The 23,855-nt window shown below is 39.3% G+C and overlaps 1 protein-coding gene across 3 annotated transcripts in view; it reads right to left on the bottom strand.

The window, feature by feature from the left end:
- LOC137369199 (transducin-like enhancer protein 4) overlaps positions 1-23,607 on the bottom strand; it is a 208,273-nt gene extending 184,666 nt beyond the window's left edge. For all 3 annotated transcript variants that reach the window (XM_068030007.1, XM_068030008.1, XM_068030009.1), the window contains exons 1-4: positions 23,173-23,607; positions 22,841-22,938; positions 21,412-21,475; positions 21,228-21,272 (exon numbers count right to left, since the gene is read on the bottom strand). In XM_068030007.1, the coding sequence (XP_067886108.1) occupies positions 21,228-21,272; positions 21,412-21,475; positions 22,841-22,938; positions 23,173-23,196 (231 nt within the window). In that variant the 5' untranslated portion in view covers positions 23,197-23,607. The remainder of the gene's footprint in view (positions 1-21,227; positions 21,273-21,411; positions 21,476-22,840; positions 22,939-23,172) is intronic.
- Positions 23,608-23,855: the final 248 nt, after the last annotated feature.

Here is a 23,855-nt window from a genome sequence, read left to right as displayed (position 1 = left end):
ATTGACTTGCACTCACAGTATGCCTACACTAAAAATAGGTAATTAAAGCTGCACTGCCCAGTTTGCCAAAATGTCCAGTTACTCATTTACTCCTAATTTGATCTCTTTAATTAGGCTCTTTTATGATGTTTTTAAATATGTAATTCAATTTTATGGCTGTTTAATCTTCAAAAATGGAGCAAATCTCTGATTTTGTATTTTGGCAGATTTACAAGTTTAATATATACATTGTATTGTATAGAACACTGATAAAGTGGACATTGCTTACAAGTTGTACAAGATACAGTACTGAGACAGCTGCATCATTCAAATGAAACATTAAACCATGACTGTGATTCTGTGATGACACTGACTTTTCAGGTGGATGTAAAATGTCCCATGGCAGTAATAAAAGAAAAGTAGAGGAGCTCTACAACATTTATCCCTCAACCAACACCACCAAAAGGAAATACAAAATTAATGGTTACTTATCTTATTTGCAGGACTTGGCTATGCACAAACTGGTTGCAACTTTTACCTAACTTACAATAGTGACTATGCTTTAAAAAAATCTTTAGTTGAAAAGTGCTGTGGGACATGCTGAAAAGTCATGCCTGTCTTGTTTTTATAGTTGTATATATTTATCTTGTGTTCTGAAAGTGTTTTGTGGGAATGTCATAGTTTCTGTACTATTTTGAGGTAGAGATGTGTTTCTGGAGGTGGTAATATTTATAGTATTATTTTGAGATGTCATTGCGAAAAGGTGAAACCAGTAAAAGGACAGGGTGCGGGTGGGGGGCAGGCGGGGAGGGAGGGAAGATCAACATATATTCAGTTTCAGGAGATGGAAGACTCAAATAAAGAATGCGGCATAGGAGAGTTAGCAGAGAGGAGAACGTGGTGTCAGTCAGTCAGTCACAGAGAAGTGTTGGGGAACATACCAGAAATGTTGGGGAACACAGGGCTTAGTGAGAGAGAGGAACTGAAGGAAATCAGTATTAGTAGAGAAATGGTGTTGGCGAAATTGATGGGATTGAAGGCCGATAAATCCCCAGGGCCTGATGATCTGCATCCCAGAGTACTTAAGGAAGAGGCCCTAGAAATAGTGGATGCATTGCTGGTCATCTTCCAAGATTCTATAGATTCTGGAACAGTTCCTACAGATTGGAGTGCAGCTAATATAACCCCACTATTTAAAAAGGGAGGGAGAGAGTGCAGGGAATTATAGACCAGTCAGCCTGACGTCAGTAGTGGGGAAAATTCTAGAGTCCATTATCAAAGATTTTATAGCAGAGGACTTGGAGAATCGTGGTAGAATCAGGCAGACTCAGCATGGATTTACGAAAGGAAATCATGCTTGACAAATCTATTAGAATTCTTCGAAGATGTAACGAGTAGAGTTGATGAGGGGAGCCAGTGGATGTGGTTTATTTGGACTTTCAGAAGGCTTTCGACAAAGTCCCACATAAGAGACTAGCGTGTAAAATTAAAGCACATGGGATTGGGGGTAGTGTATTGCGATGAATAGAAAATTGGTTGCCAGACAGGAAACAAAGAGTAGGGATAAATGGGTCTTTTTCCGAATGGCAAGCAGTGACTAGTGGGGTACCACAGGGATCGGTGCTAGGACCCCAGCTATTCACAATATACATTAATGTTTAGATGAGGGAACTAAATGTAATTTCTCCAAATTTGCAGATGACACAAAACTGGGTGGGAGGGTGAGTTGTGAGGAGGATGCAGAGAGGCTTCAGGGTGATTTGGACAAGTTGAGTGAGTGGGCTAATGCGTGGCAGATGCGGTATAATGTGGATAAATGTGAGGTTATGCACTTTGGTAGCAAAAACAGGAAGGCAGATTATCATCTGAACGGCTATAAACTGAGAGAGGGGAATATGCAGCGAGACCTGGGTGTTCTCGTACACCAGTCGCTGAAGGTAAGCATGCAGGTCCAAAAGGCGGTAAAAAAGGCAAATGGTATGTTGGCCTTCATAGCGAGAGGATTCGAGTACAGGAGCAGGGATGTCTTGCTGCAATTATACAGGGCCTTGGTGAGGCCACACCTGGAATATTGTGTGCAGTTTTGGTCTCCTTATCTGAGGAAGGATGTTCTTGCTATAGAGGGAGTGCAGCAAAGGTTTATCAGATTAATTTTGGGATGGCAGGACTGACGTATGAGGAGAGACTGAGTCGGTTAGGTTTATATTCGCTGGAGTTCAGAAGAGTGAGGGGGGATCTCATAGAGACCTATAAAATTGTAACAGGACTTGACAGGGTAGATGCAGGAAGGATGTTCCCGATGGTGGGGGAGTCCAGAACCAGGGGTCATAGTCTAAGGATATGGGATAAACGTTTCAGGACTGAGATGAGGAGAAATTTCTTGATCCAGAGAGTGGTGAGCCTGTGGAATTCACTACCACAGAAAGCAGTTGAGGCCAAAACATTGTATGTTTTCAAGAAGGGGTTAGATATAGCTCTTGGGTCGAAAGGGATCAAAGGGTATGGGGTGAAAGCGGGAACAGGCTACTGAGTTAGATGATCAGCCATGATCATAATGAATGGCGGAGCAGGCTCGAAGGGACAAATGGCCTACTCCTGCTCCTATTTTCTATGTTTCTATGAAGGTGATCGTGGCTGCAGCAAAATGCAAGATGTAAAGCATCAAAGGGCATGATGCAGATAATGAAAGCAATGTTGGGGGGGGGTCCCACCCCACCCAGCTTAGGTGCTGTGATAAAGAGTAGAGTAATAGAGGTAATAAGGTGGAGTGCTGGATATGGGGGTGACCGTATGCAAAGGCGAACCAATCAAATTGAGTCTGTGCTAGGAAGGGGAGGAGCTAATGACAACAGGAAAGTTTTGTGCAGTTATTTCAATGAGATAGTAACAGACAAGAACAAATGCAGCAGAACAGCATACAGTGGAAGGTATGAAATGCAGGAACCATAAATTATCAACTAGAATCTGAGATCATGGAACCACAACATGGCTAAAAGGTGAAGTTACAATATAGGACAAAAAGGAGCAGTTCCAAATGGTCAACAGTATAGGTGGAGAAGCAGCAAGGGAATTCCTTAGCCGAGTCCACTGAAAGAACGAGCACCTAAGAGAGGCACAAATGGCCAGAAACACAGGAATGGAGACCAGGGGAGGGGTGTAGTTGCACAGATGGAGGAGGTTACAGAGTTAGGGGCAATATAAGCTGACAAGAAATTTAAACACAAGAATGAGAATTTTAAATTGGAAGTATTGGGGGACCTGGATCAATGTAGGTCAGCAAGAAGAGGGCTAATGGGAGAGTCAGACTTATCGTAGAATCATAGAATAGTTACAGCACAGAAGGAAGCCATTCGACCGGTCATGTCTGTGCTGGATCTCTGCAAGAGCAACTCACCTAGTACCACTCGCCCACAGCCCTGCAAATCTACTTTCTTCAGGTAATTATCCAATTCTCTTTTGAAGTAGTCGATTGAATCTGCCTGCACCATACTTTCAGGCAGCGCATTCCAGATCCTAACCATTTGCTGCATAAAAAAGTTTCTCACGTCACCATTGCTGTTTCTCCCCCCCCGCCAATCGCTTTAAATCGGTGTCCTCTGGTTCACGATCGTTCCACCAATGGGAACAGTTTCTCCCCATCGACTTTACCCAGACCCCTCATGATTTTGAAGACCTCTAGCAAATCTCCTCTTAGTGTTCTCTTCTCCAAGGAACCCCAGCTTTTCCATTTTATCCATGTAACTGAAGTTCCTCATCCATGGAATCATTCTCAAGAATCTTTTCTGCACATCTCCAATGATTTCACATCCTTCCTGAAGTGTGATGGCCAGAACTGGACACTATACTCTATTTGAGGCCAAACTAGTGTTTTATACAGGTTTATTATAAGCGTCCTTGCTTTTATACTCTATGCCCCTATTTATGAAGCCCAGGATCCTGGATGTTGTATTAACTGCTTTCTCGACCTGCCCTGCCACCTTCAATGATTTATGCAAATATAGCCCCAGGTCCCTCTGCTTCTGCACCCACTTTAGAATTGGGTCCTTTAGTTTATGTTGCTTCTCCTCGTTCTTCCTACCAAATTGAATCGCCTCACACTCCTCTGCATTAAATTTCATCTGCCCCTTGTCCACCATTCTACCAGCCTGCGTACATCCTCTTGGAAATTTATCACTATCCTCCTCACAGCTCACAACGCTTTCAAGTTTTGTGTCATTCCCAAATTTTGAAATTGTGCCTTGTATACCCAAGTCTAGGTTATTAACATAGATCAAGAAAAGCAGAGATCCTAACACTAACCCCTGGGGAACTCCACTATATACCTTCCTCCAGTCTGAAAGACAAACTTTCACCTTTACTCCCAGTTTCCTGTCGCTCAGCCAATTTCATATCCGTGCTGCTCCTGTCCCTTTTATTCCATGGGCTCCACCTATGGTGACAAACCCTGTTCTGAGGAATTTTATCAAATGCCTTTTGAAAGTTCATGTATACCACATCAACTGCATTACCCTCATCAACCCTCTGTTACCTCACCAAAAAACTCAGATTAGTTAAATACGATTTGCCCTTAAGAAATTGTGTTGACTTTCCTTAATTAATCCACATTTGCCCAAATGACTGTTAGTTTTGTCCCAAATTATCATTCCTAAAAGCTTTCCCAACATTGAAGTTAAATTGACTAGCCTGTAGTTGCTGGGCTTTTTTGAACATGGGTGTAACATTTGCAATTCTCCAGTCCTCTAGCACCACCCCTGAATCTAAGGAGGACTGGAAGATTATGGCCAGCACCTGCACAATTTCCACCCTTACCTTCCTCAGTCGCCTTGGATGCATCTTATCCAGTCCTGGTGACTTATCAAATTAAAGTACAGACAGCCTTTCTAATAACTCCTGTCTATCAATTTTTAGCCCACCCAGTGTCTCAACTACCTCTTCTTTCACTATGATTTGGACAGCATCTTCTTCCTTGGTGAAAGCAGTTGCAAAGTACTCACTTAGTACCTCAGCTATGCCCCTTGCCTCCATGCATAAATCCCCTTTTAGATCCCTAATTGGCCCCACTCCTCTTTTTACTGCCATTTTACTATTTATATGCCTATAAAAGACTTTTGTTAGCTGTCAGTCCCTTCTCATACACTCTCTTTGCTTCTCTTATTTGATTTTTCACTTCCCCTCTAAGCCTTCTATATTCAGCCTGATTCGCAATTGTATTATCCAACTGACATCTGTCATATGCACCCTTTTAATGCTCCATCCAGGGAGCTCTGGATTGGGCTGCCCTACCTTTCCCTCTAGTGGGAATGTACCTTGACTGCACCTGAACTACCTCCTCTTTAAAGGCAGGCAATTGCTCCATTACAGTTTTGCCTGCCAATCTTACCTGGACTTGGTGTAGGGCCGAATAGAGGCAGTAGAGGTTCAGAGAGCTAAAGTTCAAGAAAGGTAAAAGATGAGAGGCCAGCAGGGAGAATACTGGAAGAGTCAAGTCTGGAGCTGACAACTGCATGGATGGGCTGATGTAAAAGGTGCAGGTGAGAAATGTTACAAAGGTGGAAATAGCCAATCTTTGATGGAAAGTACTGCACTGAAGTGTCAGATGGATTATGTGCTCAAGTAGCTGGTATAGGGTTTGAACCCACAAACTTCTGATTCAGAAGCAATAGGGCTAAAACTGATGAGAAGTAAGGAAAAGCAAGAGAGAGAGAAGAAAAAGTGAGAAACGTACATGAGAAGATGGTTAGAAAAAGGGGGTTACATTGCAATATGACAAGTTTACATAAGAAGCTTCCATTATAAATGTGGATATCGGAATTTGTAATTGAAATCTAATAAGAACAGATGATATAAACTTAAAATGGAGTCAGAATTATGTCTGCACACCCCAGTCTCACAACCTCCAACCTCAGTATACCTTAAGATTAAATTGATCTTGACTGTGAAATACCATGCAAGATTGACAAGTATTTGCCAAATCAGTGCTAACAGTTGAATGCAACTGAAAATAACCACAATGCCCAAAGCTCTTTAATGTAACTAATACTAATAAGTAATCAATCTTTCCCTCAAAATAAATCTATATTCAGATGTTACAAGACAAATGTTGGTAGAGAAATAAACCCAATATTAAAAAGCCACAGATTTCTACTGCTCTGTGGCTTATCATATCCAATTTATGCCCTAAAATTACAGATGCATGATCAGTACATGATGTTCATGGAAACTAAAAGCCACAAGTTAGATTAGATTAGAGCTGAAAGTAGGACTGGATATCTGTAATTTATTTTCACAATATGTCATCATGGGCCTCCACTCACCCTGAAAAAACTACTACTAGTCATATAAGTGCTACTTTTTTTTTTTAAGAAAAAAAAGACTTTTCCTCGCTCTCTAGGCTTTATGGTTAGACAGGATTCTTTTACATAGTTAAAGAAGTTATACCAATATGTCAAACACATGATTAGCAGCTCCAGACCCTCTGTTTAAACATCTAGTCACAGCTGTTCATCAACTATAAATCAACCTTTTACATAAATATTCCAGTCTAGTCTGTTTTAATATGTTATCTCTAGTATGCTTTCATGAGGTTTCCCTCACAGCAGACACAAAGTGTGTAATAAAAAGTTTTGGGGCCTGACATGGCTTTAAAAAGTTTAGAGGTTTAGAAGTGCCTTTGACACATATGCTTAGTGTACAGTTATGACTGACACATATCACACTTTGTATGCCTTTGTTATGTGGTTATGCATGACATTTTTACAACCATGGGGTGGTAACTTTTTTTAAATTTGTACTTGGAGGTATATCTGTATAATAACATACTGCACCACTAATTATGTGAAATTATTCTCATGCTGGCAAATAACTGTCATTAACTGTCTCAGGCTTGTGGCACCCATGATTAATGAGTCTTCTGCATTTCTAAAAGAACTCCTGTAGGATATTTCTCCCCATTCCCAAGCAACAAAAAACTCGTTTGCTGCTATCATTATCATAGTAACCTAGAGCACCAGGCTAATGCCCTCAGGACATGGATTCGAATCCCACCAAGGCAGGTAATGGAAATTGAACTAATTTAGGGCGGCACAGTGGCGCAGTGGTTAGCACAGCAGCTTCACAGCTCCAGCGACCTGGGTTTGGTTCTGGGTACTGCCTGTGCGGAGTTTGCAAGTTCTCTCTGTAACCGCGTGGGTTTCCGCCGGGTGCTCCGGTTTCCTCCCACAGCCAAGGACTTGCAGGTTGATAGGTAAATTGGCCATTGTAAATTGCCCCTCGTGTAGGTAGGTGGTAGGAGAATTGAGGGAAGGTGGGGATGTGGTAGGGAATATGGGATTAATGTAGGATTAGTATAAATGGGCAGTTGATGGTCGGCACAGACTTGGTGGTCCGAAGGGCCTGTTTCAGTGCTGTATCTCTCTATAACTCTATTATCACATTGCTGTTTGTGGAAGCTTACTGTACACAACCTACAACAGTGACTACACTTTAAAAGTACTTCACTGGCTGTAAAGCACTTTGGGATGCCCTGTGGTCATGAAAGGCGCTATATAAATGCAAGTCTTTTTCTTTTTTTTAAAAACACGAATTTTACATCCCTGGCCAATTAATTATCCTTAACAATGTATCTGCTGAAAAATATACTTCAGCTGGACTCATAACAAAAGTGTACTTATTTTTGCTTTTTGAATTGTCTATTATGTTAATTAAACCAAGCTCAGGAACTTGACAAATTAAATTTTACCAGAGCTTCTGTTTTTAAAAGTTATTCTTTTTAAAGTGCAAATGCAGGAATCTATCCATCATTATCTAAAATTTAAAAAAGGTATATATTTCAAGCATAGACTCTGAATTCACTTTTATATTGTGTTACTGCTGTTACCTCCCAATGTGCAGATCTTGCGTAGTTGGCAATAATACCAAAGAAAAACTTGCCAGATTCATAAAACCCAGCGACTAGGAAGACCCAGGGCTGAATTTTATCAGCGCACTGCGCTCCGTGGCGCACGCACTGTGAAGTCGGCATCCTTCCGACACGGAACTGCCGCCGCTGAGCTCCCGCGATATTACACACGGGGGCTCATTTAAATGGAGGGGGCGGAGCGGTCACCCCCGATGACATAGAGGAGGCGGCCTCCCCATCTCCGGCAACGGCCTCCAGCGCCACCACGCAGGTGCCTGCACCATTTTTTAAAGCCCTTCATGAGAGATTTGCATCTTTCAAGGGAATTGACCTTTTAAATTTTTTAATTAAAAAGCAAAAACAGGATGCCCATTCCCAACCCCCCAAATGGTTGTTTTATATGCCAATCTGACAGACATTAATTTTATTTTATTTTATTCCCACCCTGAGCTTCCCCCCACCACCCCCCCAACCTCATCACTTTTGTCTTTCAACCCCTTCCCACCATCCCCACAGCCAAAAAAATGAAGTTTTCCCCACTCCCCCCCCCCCCACCCCCTGCAGCCCTGATAATTTTACTCCTCCCCCCCTCCCCACCATTTCTCGCCTCGGAACTCTGTACAGAACTATGAAAGCACGCAAGTTGCAATCAGTGACGGTAAAATCGCTGTGGGACAGTCACCAGCGGCAGGTACGTTCATTTACACGTTAATCTTTCTAATTTCCATATTTTAATGAAAGGCACAGCTTCCGCACCGAGGTCCGGCCGCCGCTGGAAAATGCAATGGGGCCTTCTCGATGTTGGGGCCTCTCCCAGCAGAATTTTACGGGCCCCCCCCCGAAGCCATGAACCTGACGTCGAGGGGCTTGTAAAATTCAGCCCCCAGTTAAAAAATAAAATCAGGTATTTCCAGCCATCAACCTTGGAAAATCTGCAAAGCGTATCTTGCCATTGCCACCAGCTGCCTAAGATCCACAGGTTAGACGAGCAACATTAGCATGATATAGTAGTAGACCTAGTCTACATCCGAAACATGAAATTACTTTTCCTTTACTGATGCTAAAAGACCTGCTCTGTACTTCTGAACATTTTCTGTTATTTTTGCTTCAGATTCTAGCTATGATTCATGCAAAATCTCACATAATACATAGTATTTACTAGCTAGATCATTTCTTCAGGAGAATGCAAAAGAATACAAACACCACAAAAAACATTTGAAAGACTAACAAGAACTTATAGATAATAAATTGAAAAATTTTACTTTTTCATTTTCTATTTGACATTTCTATTCATTACAATGAGAAAATGACCTGTTTTACAAAAATTGGTGGCAAGTTTCAAATAAACCAAAATAAATTTGACTTCAGCATATTTAATGATCAATACTCTAACCTTAAAGAGGGAGAATGCTGCTGTCTGGTCTGGGCTTGAGAAAGTAGATGGAGTAGCTAGGTTTTTAATAGGTTGCATTTTTGCATCCCAGAATTTTACCTGATAGTGAATACTTACTTCCTCTGCAGCTATGAGCTCTCTCCACTCTGGAAGCACTCAGACAATAGCAGGCAGCATATTTTCTGAGGCCTATGAACTGTGCAGTCAAGTTCAGTTTACACTCATATGCTTTTTGGGAGCCATGACTTACTCACTAAACAAACAATGGACAAGTTTCCCTCATCATTAACTGAGACAACCACAAAATATGTCTGATGCCAATTCAGAAAGCAAAATCAACTCCCAAACTAATATGAATGGAAATCATGCACAATTCATTACTATTGTCAACCAACCTCTGTTATGGAGAACAACTGAGTACTGTGTGTGCTCTAAGTATACATTCCATAGTTTCCTGTTATTTCGTATTAAAATGTTACCTTCAAATAAGAATTTGAAAAAAAACTAAATGCAAGAAAAAAAATGAACAAATTAAAATCCTAAAATTAGTCAAATGAAGAGAGATAATAAACCAACAATTTTTTTGACAAATTTACTAACTTGCCATTTTCCTGTTTGTCATTAAGTTAAAGTATAGAATTAATTTCCGTTATGACCAGGTGAGGCAGGGGTCTAGGGCTCCCCTCTCAGCCTTTTCCTGGTTTGGCCGTAACAGGGTTTAATTTTTAAAACACCGTGTTTTTAGCATCCTCTCAGTGAGTTCGTGCTCACTGCTCTCTAATTGTGATTGCAAAGAAATCAACCAGACAGGTTTTCTCAGATTTAAACAAGAAAGGTGTATGTGTATTCACCTTAAAACTCTAACTCAGTTAAAACTACTAAAAATACGTGACACAACCATTCCAGCATGCATATGCGCTAAACACACACGCAAATAGAGACAAAGGAGGAGAAAGAATTAAAGAGCGGGGGGGAAGGTTTAAAGTAGTAGATGGAATTTAGTTACTGGTTTTGGATTGCATGTAAAGTTTTTGATTGAAGTTAAATCTTGCAGTTCTCGCTGGGACCCAGTGCACACTTTCAAACTTGTTTCGCTGGTCTTCTGTCTTGAGGCTTAAGTTACTTCCGTGGGTTGCTGGAACTTTGCGTGAGACAGAGAGACTGACAGAGAGACAGAGATGCTCTCTTCTTGAAGTTCAGTTGCAGTCTCTTCCCAAAACTGTTCTGCGTCAGACACAATTCAAAAAACCGGAGGCTGGTCAGCAGGTTAGTCATGTGACTAGCTCCTTGTTCAGAGCAGCCTCGCCTGCGAGATTTGTAGATTCCCCCAAGCTTACCAGACACTTACAATGGGGGGGATGGAATGCTGGCTCAATGACTCTCAATGTCTCTTGATCATCATTATTGACAAAACCCATCTGGCCAACTGAATCAAGGAGTACTCCCACTGTCTTCTTCATGCAACTGTCTTTTCGAATGCAAATGTGCAGCCATGTTTTCAGCCACTGTCGTGGTCTTTTTAAACACGTTATTTCAAGTCCAGTAACAGTTCAAAAATAATGTTCGACATGATGAAATTCATGTGTCTCATTTTGGCAGGTCTGGCTTCTGTCACACTTTCCATAACTGGTCTTATGGCATGGCAGGCATTTTTCATGTCACAGCCTGCAGAAAGTCTGTCCAAAGTTAAGACCCTATCCCCAATGAAAAAAAACCTGTTTATCTATTAACTACCAAGATTGACTATACAGGGCAGGGGGAGGGGGGAATGTTGGTGGAGGTGGGGACACACCATCAATAAAGAGCGAAAGACCTGCAATGACATTAGTACATTCCATCTGGAAAGTCATCTACTGGGAAGACTGAAGCCATTGTTTTCAGTCCCTGCTCCAAACTCCATTCCCAAGTTACCGACTCCATCCCTCTCCCGAGCAACAGTTTTAGATTAAACTAGTCTGTTTGCGATTTTAGTGTCATATTTGACCCCAAAATGAGCTTCCGACCACATATTTGTACCATCACAGGACTACCTATTTTCACCTCTAACATTACCCGACTTCGTCCCCGTCTCAGCTCAAACGCTGCTGAAACCCACATTTATACCTTTATTACCTCAAGACTTGACTACTCCAACATGTTCCTGACTGGTCTCCCACTTTCTACCCTCCGTAAAGTTGAGTTATCCAAAATTCAGCTGCCCGTGTCTTAACTTACACCAAGTCCTGTTCACCTATCACCCCTGTGCTCATTGACCTACATTGGCTCCTAGTCAAGCAATGCCTTGATTTTAAAATTCTCATCATTGTTTTCAAATCCCTCCATGGCCTCGCCCCTCCCTATCTTTGTAATCTCCTTCAGCCCTACAATCCTCCAATATATCTGCGCTCCTCCAATTCTGGCCCTTGAGCATCCCTGATCTTAATCACTGCACCATTAGCTGCCATGCCTTTATCTGTAAAGGGCCTAAGCTCTGAAATTCCATCCCTAAACCTTTCCGTCTCTCTATCTCACTTTCTTCTTTTAAGACACTCCTTAAAACCTACATCTTTGACCAAGATTTTGGTCATCTAACCTAATATCTCCTTATGTGGCTTGGTGTCATACTTTATTTTATAATGTCCCTGTGAAACACCTTGGGATATTTTATTATGTTAAAATATAAATACAACTTGCTGTTGTTTAGTAGTTGTTACGACCAGGTGAGAAAGGGGTTTCGGGGTTCCCTCTCAGCATTTGCCTGGTTTAACCATAGCAGGGTTTAATTTTTTAAAACACCATGTTTTTAGTTCCCCCTTGTTCACTGCTTTCCAATTGTAAGGCAAAAAAAATCAGACAGGTTTTCTCAGACTTAAACAAGAAGGATGGAGGTTTATTAATCTTAAACTCTAATTCGGTTAACGACTATGAATATGCAACACAACCACGCCACGTGCATACACGATAAACACATACGCAGATAGAGACAGAAAAAGTACTGTGTACAGTTTTGGTCCCCTTACTTGAGGAGGGATGTAGTTGCATTGGAGGCAGTTCAGAGGAGTTTCACTGGATTGATTCCAGAGATAAGAGGTTTGTCTTACGAAGAGAGATTGAGCAGTTTAGGCCTTTACTCTCTAGAGTTTAGAAGAATGAGAGGAGATCTAATTGAGGTACATAAGATGATTAAGGGGATTGACAAAGTAGACGTAGAGAGGATGTTTCCGCCAGTGGGGCAATCTAGAACAAGAGGTCATAGTTTTAGGATAAGGGATAGCAGATTTAAAACAGAAATGAGGAGAAATTATTTTTCTCAAAGGGTCGTGAGTCTGTGGAGTGTGGTGGATGCCGGGACATTGAGTAAATTTAAGGAGGAGAGAGATTTTTAATTAGTAAAGGGTTGAAGGATTATGGAGAACGGGCAGGAAAGTGCAGTTGAGGCAGAGAAGAGATCAGCCATGATCGTATTGAATGGCGGAGCAGGCTCGAGGGGCTGAATTGTCTACTCCTGCTCCTAGTTCTTATGTTCTTAATAAAGGGGACAGGTTTGAGGCAATAGCTGGGTTTTTATTTACGGTACTTTGAGTTTGATGTAAAGTCTTTGGTTGCAGGTAAGTCTTATCGTTTCATTGAGGCCCAGTGCATGCTTTAAAACTTGTTTTGATGTTGCAGTCTTTTCCCTCTTGAGGTTTAAGTAACTTCAGTGGATCCGAAGATTAATGAAAGAGAGAGAGCCAGACAGGAGAGTGGCTCTTGTTCCAAGTTCAGTTGCAATCTGCAGTCTGACCCAAGCTGTCCTGTGAGCAATTCAAAACCAGACCTGGGCCAGCAGGTTAGTCATGTGACTCACTTTTTAAACAAACTCCTGCGTTTGTGGATTCCGAAGTTCTCGTGGGGGGCGGTGGTGTGTAGTGCTGTTTCCTACACTGACAAGATGTGGATCACCATTGCCCAGACCAATCTCTGTTAATTGAATCAGCAAGCAATTCTTTTGCCTCTCCAAGCACTGTCTCTTAGTATGCAAATGTTTTTCTAGCCACTGTTGATCTCTTTAAACAAGTTATCTCTCTACTCCAGCAACAGTTTAAAATTAACGTTCATGTGACAAAATTAATATGCCTCATTTTTGGCAGATGGGTGTCTTCATGACATATTGTAACAACCAAAATGTCAATGAATGCCTAAGACCTTCAATGCTTTAATCATTTCATTTAGTGTGGAGGGTAAAGATGAGGTCTAATGCTCCATTTCAATCCCATTCTTCCTGTTGCACTTCCATCTCCTGCCCTAACCACCCCACATAAAATTTCAGAAATCCTACTAATTAAATATTACAACCATTGACTACAGAAGCTAAAATGAAATACTTCCACAAAGCCTCACTAAATGCACTGGGAAGTTGGATATCCTACTGTGGTTATAAGACAGTAATCTCACTGAGGGCTTCAAATGACAGCAAACAGTATGCTTTGTAATCATCTTCATATTTTAAAACAATACATTATATTGTGACATATTAGTTTTTTAATAAACCAGAAACATGCATAACAGTCAGCACCAAAGGCCAATATGCTGAAATGTATACCAAAGAAGTACTTTTAAAAAAAAACTGTATTTCACTGTTGTTCAAAAAATGGCACCCTATAGTAAGTAGACAAGAATGCATTTTTACAAGTTAAAAGATGGCTCACTACTAGATCATGGATGTATTTACACAATGACCTTACAACCAGGAAGTGAGACATTTAAAGGCATTACAGCCTGCCTGAGTTTCACCTGGTTTGAAGGGAAAGAGTGAAAATGACTAGTGCCCCTAAGACCAATAATTTGTATCAAATAGAAAGACAGACTTAATTTATATAGTGCCCTTCACAACCTCATGACTCTCCAAAGTGCCTTATAGCCAATGAAGTACTTTGAAGCTCAGTCGCCGTTATAATGTAAGAACTGTTGTAATCAAGGACCCTTGGAGAAATTGCACAGTGATGTCATGCTCATATTTGCTGCCAAAGCTCCTCTCCCTCATGGTCAAATAGCCTACTAATGCATACTGAGTGGGCTTAGGCTAGAAAAGCATCAAGAAGGATTCCAGTATCAATCAGAATTTGTAAGAAGTAGATTGAGAGGTCAAATAGAGGTTGAAAAGTTACAGAAATAACTGAGAATTCTCCTGATATTTTAAAATAATTGGCAAAAGAATCAGATGCAACATGACAGGATAAAATTACACAGTTATGATGATCTGGAATGCACTGCTAGAACAGGTGATGGAAGCAAATTCAATAATAACTTTCAAAGGGAATTGGATGAATATTTGAAGAGGAAAAATTTGCTGGGCTATTGAGAAAGAGCAAGGGAATGAGACTAATTGGATAGCACTTTCAAAGAGCAAGCACAGGCATGATGGGCTAAATGGCCTCTTTCTGGGCTGCATTATTCTATGACATTTTGCTACCTCACTGATGATGCTTAAAATCCCACCATCCTAAATACAAACTCTGGAAGATAATCCGATTATACATAAAATTCTAATATTCAACACTGATAGTAATGGAAATAGACATGGTAACAGTTCCATCAGGAAACATGCTGGAATAGGGGACTAAGAGTCAATTAAAGCATCAGACACGGCTGAGTGCTTTAAATCAACGCAAGGCCCCTATACGACTATAGAAAAGGCTGCAACATTCATTACAACCATTAGTAGATTGAACACAGTAGTGCAAAGGGTCATTAAAAATCTCTAGCTAGTGTTTCTTTTGATTCAATAGGCTAATTTTAGGATTGAGTTTTTACAAACTAATGTCCACTCTTTGAGCCAACTGGTTTGTTTGATTGATATTAAAAATATATAGTAATGCTACTAATATTGCCTATTTAGAATTATATCTACATGGTCAATCTCACAAAGTGCCATTTAATTGTTGAACATGTCAATCTAAAACAAAGTGGTATCTATACTAGTTGTGAACCATTGCACATTTCAATATCTGAGTACATTCTCAAACACAGTTTTAAAGAGAATGTAGTGACAATTGGACTAAAATATAGACTACCAAAACAATCCTATACAGAATTCAATGAAAAAGCTCAGAAACAAAACAGAACCCATTTGCTAATTGATGCAAGTCAATTAATGCCTTAGAGTACTTTAAGAATATATTCCATTAAATAGTTACTCACTTAAAAGGCGTTCTGAAGTCTCAAAATCACTTATTTGCACATTAACTTCGTCCTCTATCCAGCAAATAGTCTGTTCTTATTGCCACGTATGGCTTTTTATCTGCTCCGGACAGCATATTCTTGAATAGATGAAGTAGACGCCAATTGATTTGCTGTCGACCGTGGTAAATTAATAGCAACAAATTGCTGAGGGCCCCTGTCTCGCTGCTCCACCATGCTTCAGCAGTTTTGCTTTATTTGCTTCATGATGGGCAGCAGTCAGCCTCTTCAAGTCAATTTCTTCTTAACAACCCGCAATACTTCTCAGTAGTGAAAATAGAGCCGTCACTTGTAAGCCAGAAATCAATACTCCTATTGCCCTTAGAAAATGCTAAACAAGCAGTATTGACAATCCACTTGGTACTGGAGGGTATCGGATATAATGCAAATCTATACTGCTCTCCTCCTTGTAGTCACTGTACTTCACTAAAAGGTTTCTAATGCTATTTATCATCATTTCCGATCGACTGCTGCAGTTATGATTTTGAAATTCAATCAATGGGCCAAGCCCTTAAATTTGTACTTAATTGTTTTGAACAACAATCACATTTTTATTGCACATTTCTCACACTAGAGCTTTACTCTGCCAAAAAGCCTTACAACAGAAAGCTTCTGATTGATATCAAGTGGAAACAATAAAGTGCTACATAGAAAACAAGCTAGCTGCATCTATGCAATGAGTCTCCTCTATGTCCCTAGCTTTTTCGTAATAGTCCACATATATTGTCCCTTCCAAGAATTGAACAGTTTATCAGGAAATCATATTCAAAATATTAAGTAATCTTTTGTCCTACCGAGTGAAAATCATTATCCGTAAACATGAAGCAGATGATTGCATCAGCACTAACAGTTGCTAGCGATGCAAATTTTCAATAAAAATTAGTTGTTCGATATATTAAAAAAGGAATTGCAAGGTTGTAATCTAATATTGGGGCTTAGGTAACTGTTACAAACCACTTAAATCAGCACTCTTGTTGCTAATGATGTCATCTGAACACCTAGATTAGATTAGCTATAATCATTTTCAGTGTTGTTCTCTGTGTACTCTGTCATACATAAAATATCAAGATACAGACAGATTAAAAGCTCTACTCTTAACAAAAGCTGAAGACTGTTAAAATTAGCTATATTATAATTTATCAATGTAGTAATTATAGATGTTTTAAAGTGCAACTGCAAGCAACCCTATTTCAATTCCGGTTTGTATAAAAACAAGTACAGAAATTTACCAGAAAGTCAGAGACTACCTAACTCTTAGGCTGCTGACAGAGTCAAATGAAATAATTCCCTAGATCATTTGGCATTTTGAATTTTCAGCTCATGTGCTACAACACGAGCATTAACACTCAAGGTGTCATCCATCACACAAAGCAGAAATGCTTACAAAAATGTTTTGGAAGTAGATTACCAAGATACTGGTTATAGAGAATATAGAAGATAACAGATATAATTTAAGCACAAGAAGGCTCGCATTGAAGTATCACTGCAGGTTTTGAGCATCGATCTACAACTCCATAACTAAGCAATAACAACTGGTTTTGAAATCCTAATGATAGCAACAATATGTCTAGATCACCCATTTAATTAATAATGGAACAATTTGATGTCTTGGTTACTTAGATTTTAAAAGAAGTTTAACAGGTGAAAAGGTTTAAAATAACTTTTATCTCTTACTTCGTCAAATATTATGAAGTATAATACAAAAGATATTTTTTCAATTTAATGGCCATAGCAATTTTATCTATTTTTAACTATGATATACCATTGTCAAGAATATTGTGCTAGATGCTGATAATCAACTGAAATACTTCAAATTAGTTTCTATAATTAATTCAATTAGCAGAGTACATCTACAGCCTGGGTAAATATAGGGCTTTAAACCACCACCCTGGCCCAATATATAGATACAATAGTACAATTGGTAGATATTGTGCAGTCAGTTCACGGTATATTTACTACCTTTAGATTCAAAAATATTTTTATTTTAAATAGCAAATATTATATGACAATAGTACTTTTACAACCAGATTCAGCATTGAGTATGAATAAAAAATGTAAACACTTTTAGACCATGTTTTTCCGCTAAAGTTTTCATTAAATCAACTACAAAATCAAATCCTTGAAAAAAAAAATGAAGCATAGTTATCATTAACAACAGAACGAAGATCAAGTAATTTCACAACTCTCTCTCTCTCTCTCCCTCTAAAGGAATGACAAGTTCTTAAACATCTCACTTCAATTGTTTCTACTAAAATTGTGAAGAATGAGAATCAAGCAGAATACAAAATAAAATTTAAGAACAAAAACAGCTTTCGAATGCAACTGGCACTACATTGTTACCCTTCTGGCAATTTGCTAATTCAGTCACAACAACATTGCAGCAATGCATCCTCTGTACCAATAAAATAATTATTTACAAATAAGTTATGACTATAAGCAGCCCTAAGAAATTGAACCTTTAAGAGGATGGTGGGAACAATAATCTGAACATCTGAAATATCAATTACTGTAGTACATCACCGCCAGAACTCCAGAGATACAAATCTAATAAGTGAATTAATCCTATACTGATTTCAAGAACTAGGCACAATTGCACCAAAGTGCAATGCAGCTGAATCATTGCCCGTTTCCCAAGTCAGTGAAAATAACTGGAAGACAATACAGAACACTGAGCTTAAAGGCCAAAACAATATCAGAAGGCAAGCAGTGGCTTGTAAGGGGTGTGCATGTGTGTGTGTTTTGTGACAGGCTGCTTGTTATGAATGAATACACCTGAACGGAGAAACTTTTTTAAAAAATATGCTTTGCTTTCTTCCCGAAGATCATGTATGCAAGAAAGAGAAATTTTAAAATAGTCAAAATGGCAGTAGTTTGAGGAACTGGAACGTACCTGTATTTCACATTACACAATCAGTAAATACAAGGACAGTTTAGATATATTAGTATTTCATTTCTATTTATGTGTAGAATTGAATTACATGAACACAGGGAATCAAGACCCCAAAATCATTTTTTTTAAAATACAAGTGCTTTGGAATACTAAATATTTGTGATAGCCAAGCCCTAACCTATTACTGCACCTTTCAATTAGATCACATAATTCATGTTGAACAGGATCACATGAACCTCTGAGGGAATTTATTTAAATTATATAAGTGGATAATACTATACCAACTCAATGACATCATCATTGTTTAACTGCCTGCATATCGTGTTCAATAAGGCAATGGTTGTTTGGAAGTAGAATGGACACTTTCTAATTATGTTATTGTGCAAATATATCTAGGTAATTTGCACAATCTGCAGATGCAGTGCTTCTCTGGATTTGTAAACTGTGCTATAATCTCACCATGCACTTTTAAGTTTCTTCTTCTTCAATGACTATTTAAAATCCTATCACAGTTAAACAAAAACCGTACTTTTAGTTGTTAAGCCCTGAAACCTAGGTATTCTCCCCCCTCAAAAGGTGCACAATGAAATAAAGTTTAAGCCAATCTACACAACTCCAGCATGTAGCAAATACAGGAAAAACTTGTTTTCTGAAATAATCCTTTTAATTTCAGAATTATTTGCAAGATTAAAATATTTGCTTATCTCTGAACTTGTTTCATCCAATGTTACTATTTCTCTGATAAACACAGTACACCTAGATTTTAAAAGAAAAATGAGAAAAGCATGCAATGAATCAGCATCACAACTGAATTTAAATTGGATACTGAACTGTGCGCCCTTGCCACTGTGCTTCACAACTGTACCTCAAACCAAGCTCAACAGCAATTATAAAACAAAGTACACATATTCTAACTTAATCTCCTACATATGAATTGTAAAATTGGTTTCAAATGGAAATTCCAAAGTTGAAATTTGATTATCTTTATGTTTCTGGAAATCAACGTATTACTTTAAAAAAAAAAGATACTGCTTAGTTCACAAGCCCCTCATCCTCACTGGCAACCTCCCACATCCATACCATATGAATAAAAGCCCTCTTGCCCTCTCCTCCAGACAATCAAGCAGATGTCATTTCATAAATTATACTCCAGGGAGCGCAAGGTGGGCTTCTGAAAACTCATTTTCTTCCGCACACAGGGATTCATAAGCTGTAAACTGCTCAATTTCACCCAAGCTAAAAAGGTATTTTTCACGTGAACTAATGACCGGTATGCAAGAAGCACCAATTTGATCCTCATTACTGTCCCCTATCAAGGCTCATTTGCTGTGCAATTTTCGAAACTAAGCCAGTATTTCCTGATTAGACCGTATCCAAGTGGTGTCAAGGGACCAGTAGAGGGGGTCTTATTCTAATGATGGCTTCTTCTAGTCAATAGTGCATTCTGAAAAGCTATCAAATTACACTGCTCCTTTGTTGATCCATATTTTCCACTTCCTGCTCACAGTATCTACAAGAATAAATAGGTGGCTTCTTAAAAATCTTTAGAAAAAAATAAAATGTTTGTTCTTGGTTTGTGTGATCATCCTTTATATTTTGTGTTTAAAATCACAAATAACATGTTCCGCACATCATTTTAAATTCACTATCTCCCAATTTTACAGAAAATTATACTGACAATTTTGTATGCACACTTCTCAGAGATCTTAGATAGGTGTTGGAGCGAGCAAAAAAAAGAGAGCTACTGCAGCCATGATATAGTACATCATTATCCACCTCACTAATTACAAATCAAGGAAAGCAATTCTGCAAACTGGATACCATCTCCAAACCAAAAAACAAATGGTGTCACCTGCTTGGAATTTTTAGCCTTCTCAAAGAACACAAGGTAATATTTGGTTTTATTTCCAAATATGTGGTAAGGATGTAGCCACAGAAAAGCATATCTACTTTAAACAATAATTCACAAAAGGTTCTCTCAAAAGGTGATGGGGAATTACAAGTGGTAAAAATCTGCATCTCACAAGTAGGATACCCCACTATTGTACAAAAACAGCTTAAACGGAGTTATTCAGCACAGAGCATCATTGCCGAGGTGCCGTTCTTTGCTTGATTTACACACCTGTTCCTGTGACTCAGAGTGAAATTATCAATCATGCTGACAAGGACACTACATCAGTGCACTGCTATCATTCTTTCACAAGAGTGAAAGATTCACTACTCAAAACACAGGCGGACAATTAATGAGAGTTTTTTAAATCATGTGACCACCACATGAAATTCAGCCCCCCAAAAAATCTAAAACATTATATGGCATAGTTGTTCTTTTTGAATTTTGGATATAGTATAAAATATCATTGTTGCAATATGGGAAAATTCTCAATACTGACAGAAAATTAGTTTCCACCTGTCGTGACCTGGAAAGTTTTGACATCACAATATGACAAATTTCTACTACAATTTTTGCATTTTAAACCCTTTGACTCTCAATAGGAAGGGAGGAAATGTTATCTTAAAAATAACTTGCAGCATTAAAATATTACAATAAAGACATTTATCAAAAGTAACCTTTAGCAGTTATTTCAAGCACACCATATATAATGTGGAATAAACTTCTTACAAGATGTGTTCAACTATCTCAATTTTATTTTAACACTATTACTCAGATGGCTCCATATAATCTGCATCATCCTTCAGGAGTTCAATAACCCTGTAAAATTTCTGCTATTGTCAGCACAGAACTATCAATTCCTCCTGTTCAAAATCTTACAATAAAATTCTGATAAATCTATTTCAAGTGCCTACTACCACAACATTTTCAGATAACAAACATTTCTTCTAAATATTTATTGAAAATGTAAGAACCTTACCTGTTTGTGCATTTCTATATTCAGTCCATAAGACATTTCATAATACTGTGGAGGTAAAGCAATAGAAGGCATTATTGATAAAGCCACACTTATTTTAGCACGTTCAGACAATAATGCATAAAAATACAGTGAATTATCAATAGCCATTATAACAAAAAGGAGTTAAATTTTTTTTTACACTTACCATGACATAATGGCGTTGCATTTCTGTCTTTTCACTGGCTAGTTTTTCACATTCTAATTTCAAACTGTTTAAAGAAAGAAAGATTGTTCAAGACGTTATGTGGACATTTTATAGACTGCGCTGCAGGCAATACTTTGCTCTGCGTAAATGATCTTACCCGGATCATTACAAGTGTTGCCTAACCAAGGCAGGGTGCACTTAATTAGTGTTGTACTGCATTTTGTTCTCCTAGAATGATTTATGACGCCAACTCTGTATATGCCAAAATATGACAGTATGTATTCAAAGATTGATTTGAATAAGTACAAGTAGAATACCAAATCTGACACATGCGAACATGAGAAGTGCGTCAACGTTATTTCTTTCAATAGACTACATTCATTAGAACAGAATAGGAAACCATTATTTGGCGACTAAAAATACTAACCCAACTGGTACAGACCTAGACAAAAACACAGGACTCTTAAAAGAGAGAAAAGAGAGAGAAAAAGTTGGATTTGTCCCAAGATTAGCAACGTCAATTTATTTATTTGAAAAAGTTTTACACTTTCCGTAAATGCAGAATCGAAACAGGACCGCTATCTTTAAATACTAAAAAATACACAGTAACTCAAAAATATGGATAGCAAATATCCCTATTACATAAATCTCTACGTGCGATTATATAGTGATTTATTTAAAATGAATCAAAGTTACTGATCTCCCAAGCCGTACATACCAATCTGCATTTTAATCCAGATTTGGGGTGGCTTTACGATAATAAAAGATGTGATTGTTTCACACTTTGTCGCCTCGACACGTCAGCCGAATGAGGAGCAGTCTCACACAGCGAATATTGCTCCTTCATCGTCACATGAAGGAGAAAGGTGAAAGCGAAATAAAGGGAAACGGCGGAAAATTGAGATTTGAAAATAAAATATCAAAACATTCAAACCTTGGGTGCATTATATTTAAGAGGACAGGGATTGCCTGCGTTTGCAGTCTCTTGTATCTGTCAGAATCACTTTTCAACCCAGGTAGAAAGAAAGATTTCAGAAAAACATCAACACAGAATTTAACGGCATGGTAAAGAAAACACGGGCCAAGGCATTGGTGCTAAAAATCCTGTCTTCACTACATCTCCAACACTAAAGGAGTGTGAGTTTTGCACTCGAACACCATGTTCCACCAAACTGAAGTAACGGAGAAATCATTTTTCATCAGACAATTAAAAGGGAGGAGATGGGAGAGGAAAGAAAACCGACAATACAACATGCGTGGACAGTCCAGACCATAACCTTGTCCCTGCAGAGGGACGACAAGGAAACATAAAGACGTTTAAAATATACCCCCACCCACCCCAATTCAGACATCTGCACTTGGCTTGTACTTCCAGATACATTAATGTTGCGGGGGGGGGGGGGGTTATATAAAAAGCTGTTCTATCTACCTGTGATACTGCGCCTGCAGAAACTGAAATTCTTCTTTGATGCGATCACACGATTCGGAGATGGTGAATTTAAAGGGCTGTGCGGGTTGGTGAGGCGCCTAGAAATACAAAAACAAACCAGCATCAGTGCCGAGACAAACCGTGCACCAATCTCATTAAATTGCTATTTCTTCACATTACTGACAAAGCGAAAGGAAACACTGCACCTTGCACGTCTACAAATATTGACTGAAAGAGTATAATTAAAGCCGTGTTGAGAGAAAGCTAAAGCTCACATGCAATTGTCTGTGTGATGTTTGGGGAAGAGGAGGGAGATAAACAAACACACTTACGGGATGTCTGGCTTGCGGATACATCTTGCTGTGATTTTTGTTCCCAAAAGCCCTCTCAGTCTTTTAGGTGAGTATTAGTGTCATTTAAGTTCCTTAATTTAAGAAGTCACCAAGTTGTATGCGATCCGGTGGAAAGCAGCGAGCGTTCTCTCTGTCTCTCCGACCTTCCAGAAAGCGAATGATAAAAGAAACAAAGTGTAGCATTGGGATGAGGGTTGCAGATTGTCCGGGAGATCTCCGCCGATCCGGGATGCTGCTGTGCGGGGCAGAGGCTCGGAGTAACCTCACAGCATCACTGAGTCCGGCAGCGGGAGGTGGAGAGAGACTCAGACAGGCTACAGTCAGAGTACCGCGGCAACAGCTTCTTCCCTGCCCTTCATCCGATAACACACCAAAGTAATGACTTGTGTTTACCAAATTTAGAAGCGCCGTGTCATTAACATTCTTACATATTCACACCCCGGTCAACTTCGCTTCAGCGAGGGAAAGGAGGTGGAGAGATGCAATACTTCACCCTAGCGGAGGGGGCTGGAGGGAGGGCAGCAGCCCATGGCCTCCTGGGTCCTGTAGTCCGCTAGCCCGCTGATCCGGGTCCAAGTGGCTGACAGTGTCCGCGCCACTCAAACTACAACGCCCATAATGCCATGCGACACAAAGGCCAGCCGGCCACAGCCATTGATTCG

This window comes from Heterodontus francisci, chromosome 4, assembly GCF_036365525.1.
Source record: "Heterodontus francisci isolate sHetFra1 chromosome 4, sHetFra1.hap1, whole genome shotgun sequence".
Taxonomy (NCBI): Eukaryota; Metazoa; Chordata; class Chondrichthyes; order Heterodontiformes; family Heterodontidae; genus Heterodontus; species Heterodontus francisci.
Note: the sequence above shows the minus strand (reverse complement) of the source record. Positions and strands in the feature narration are given on the sequence as shown.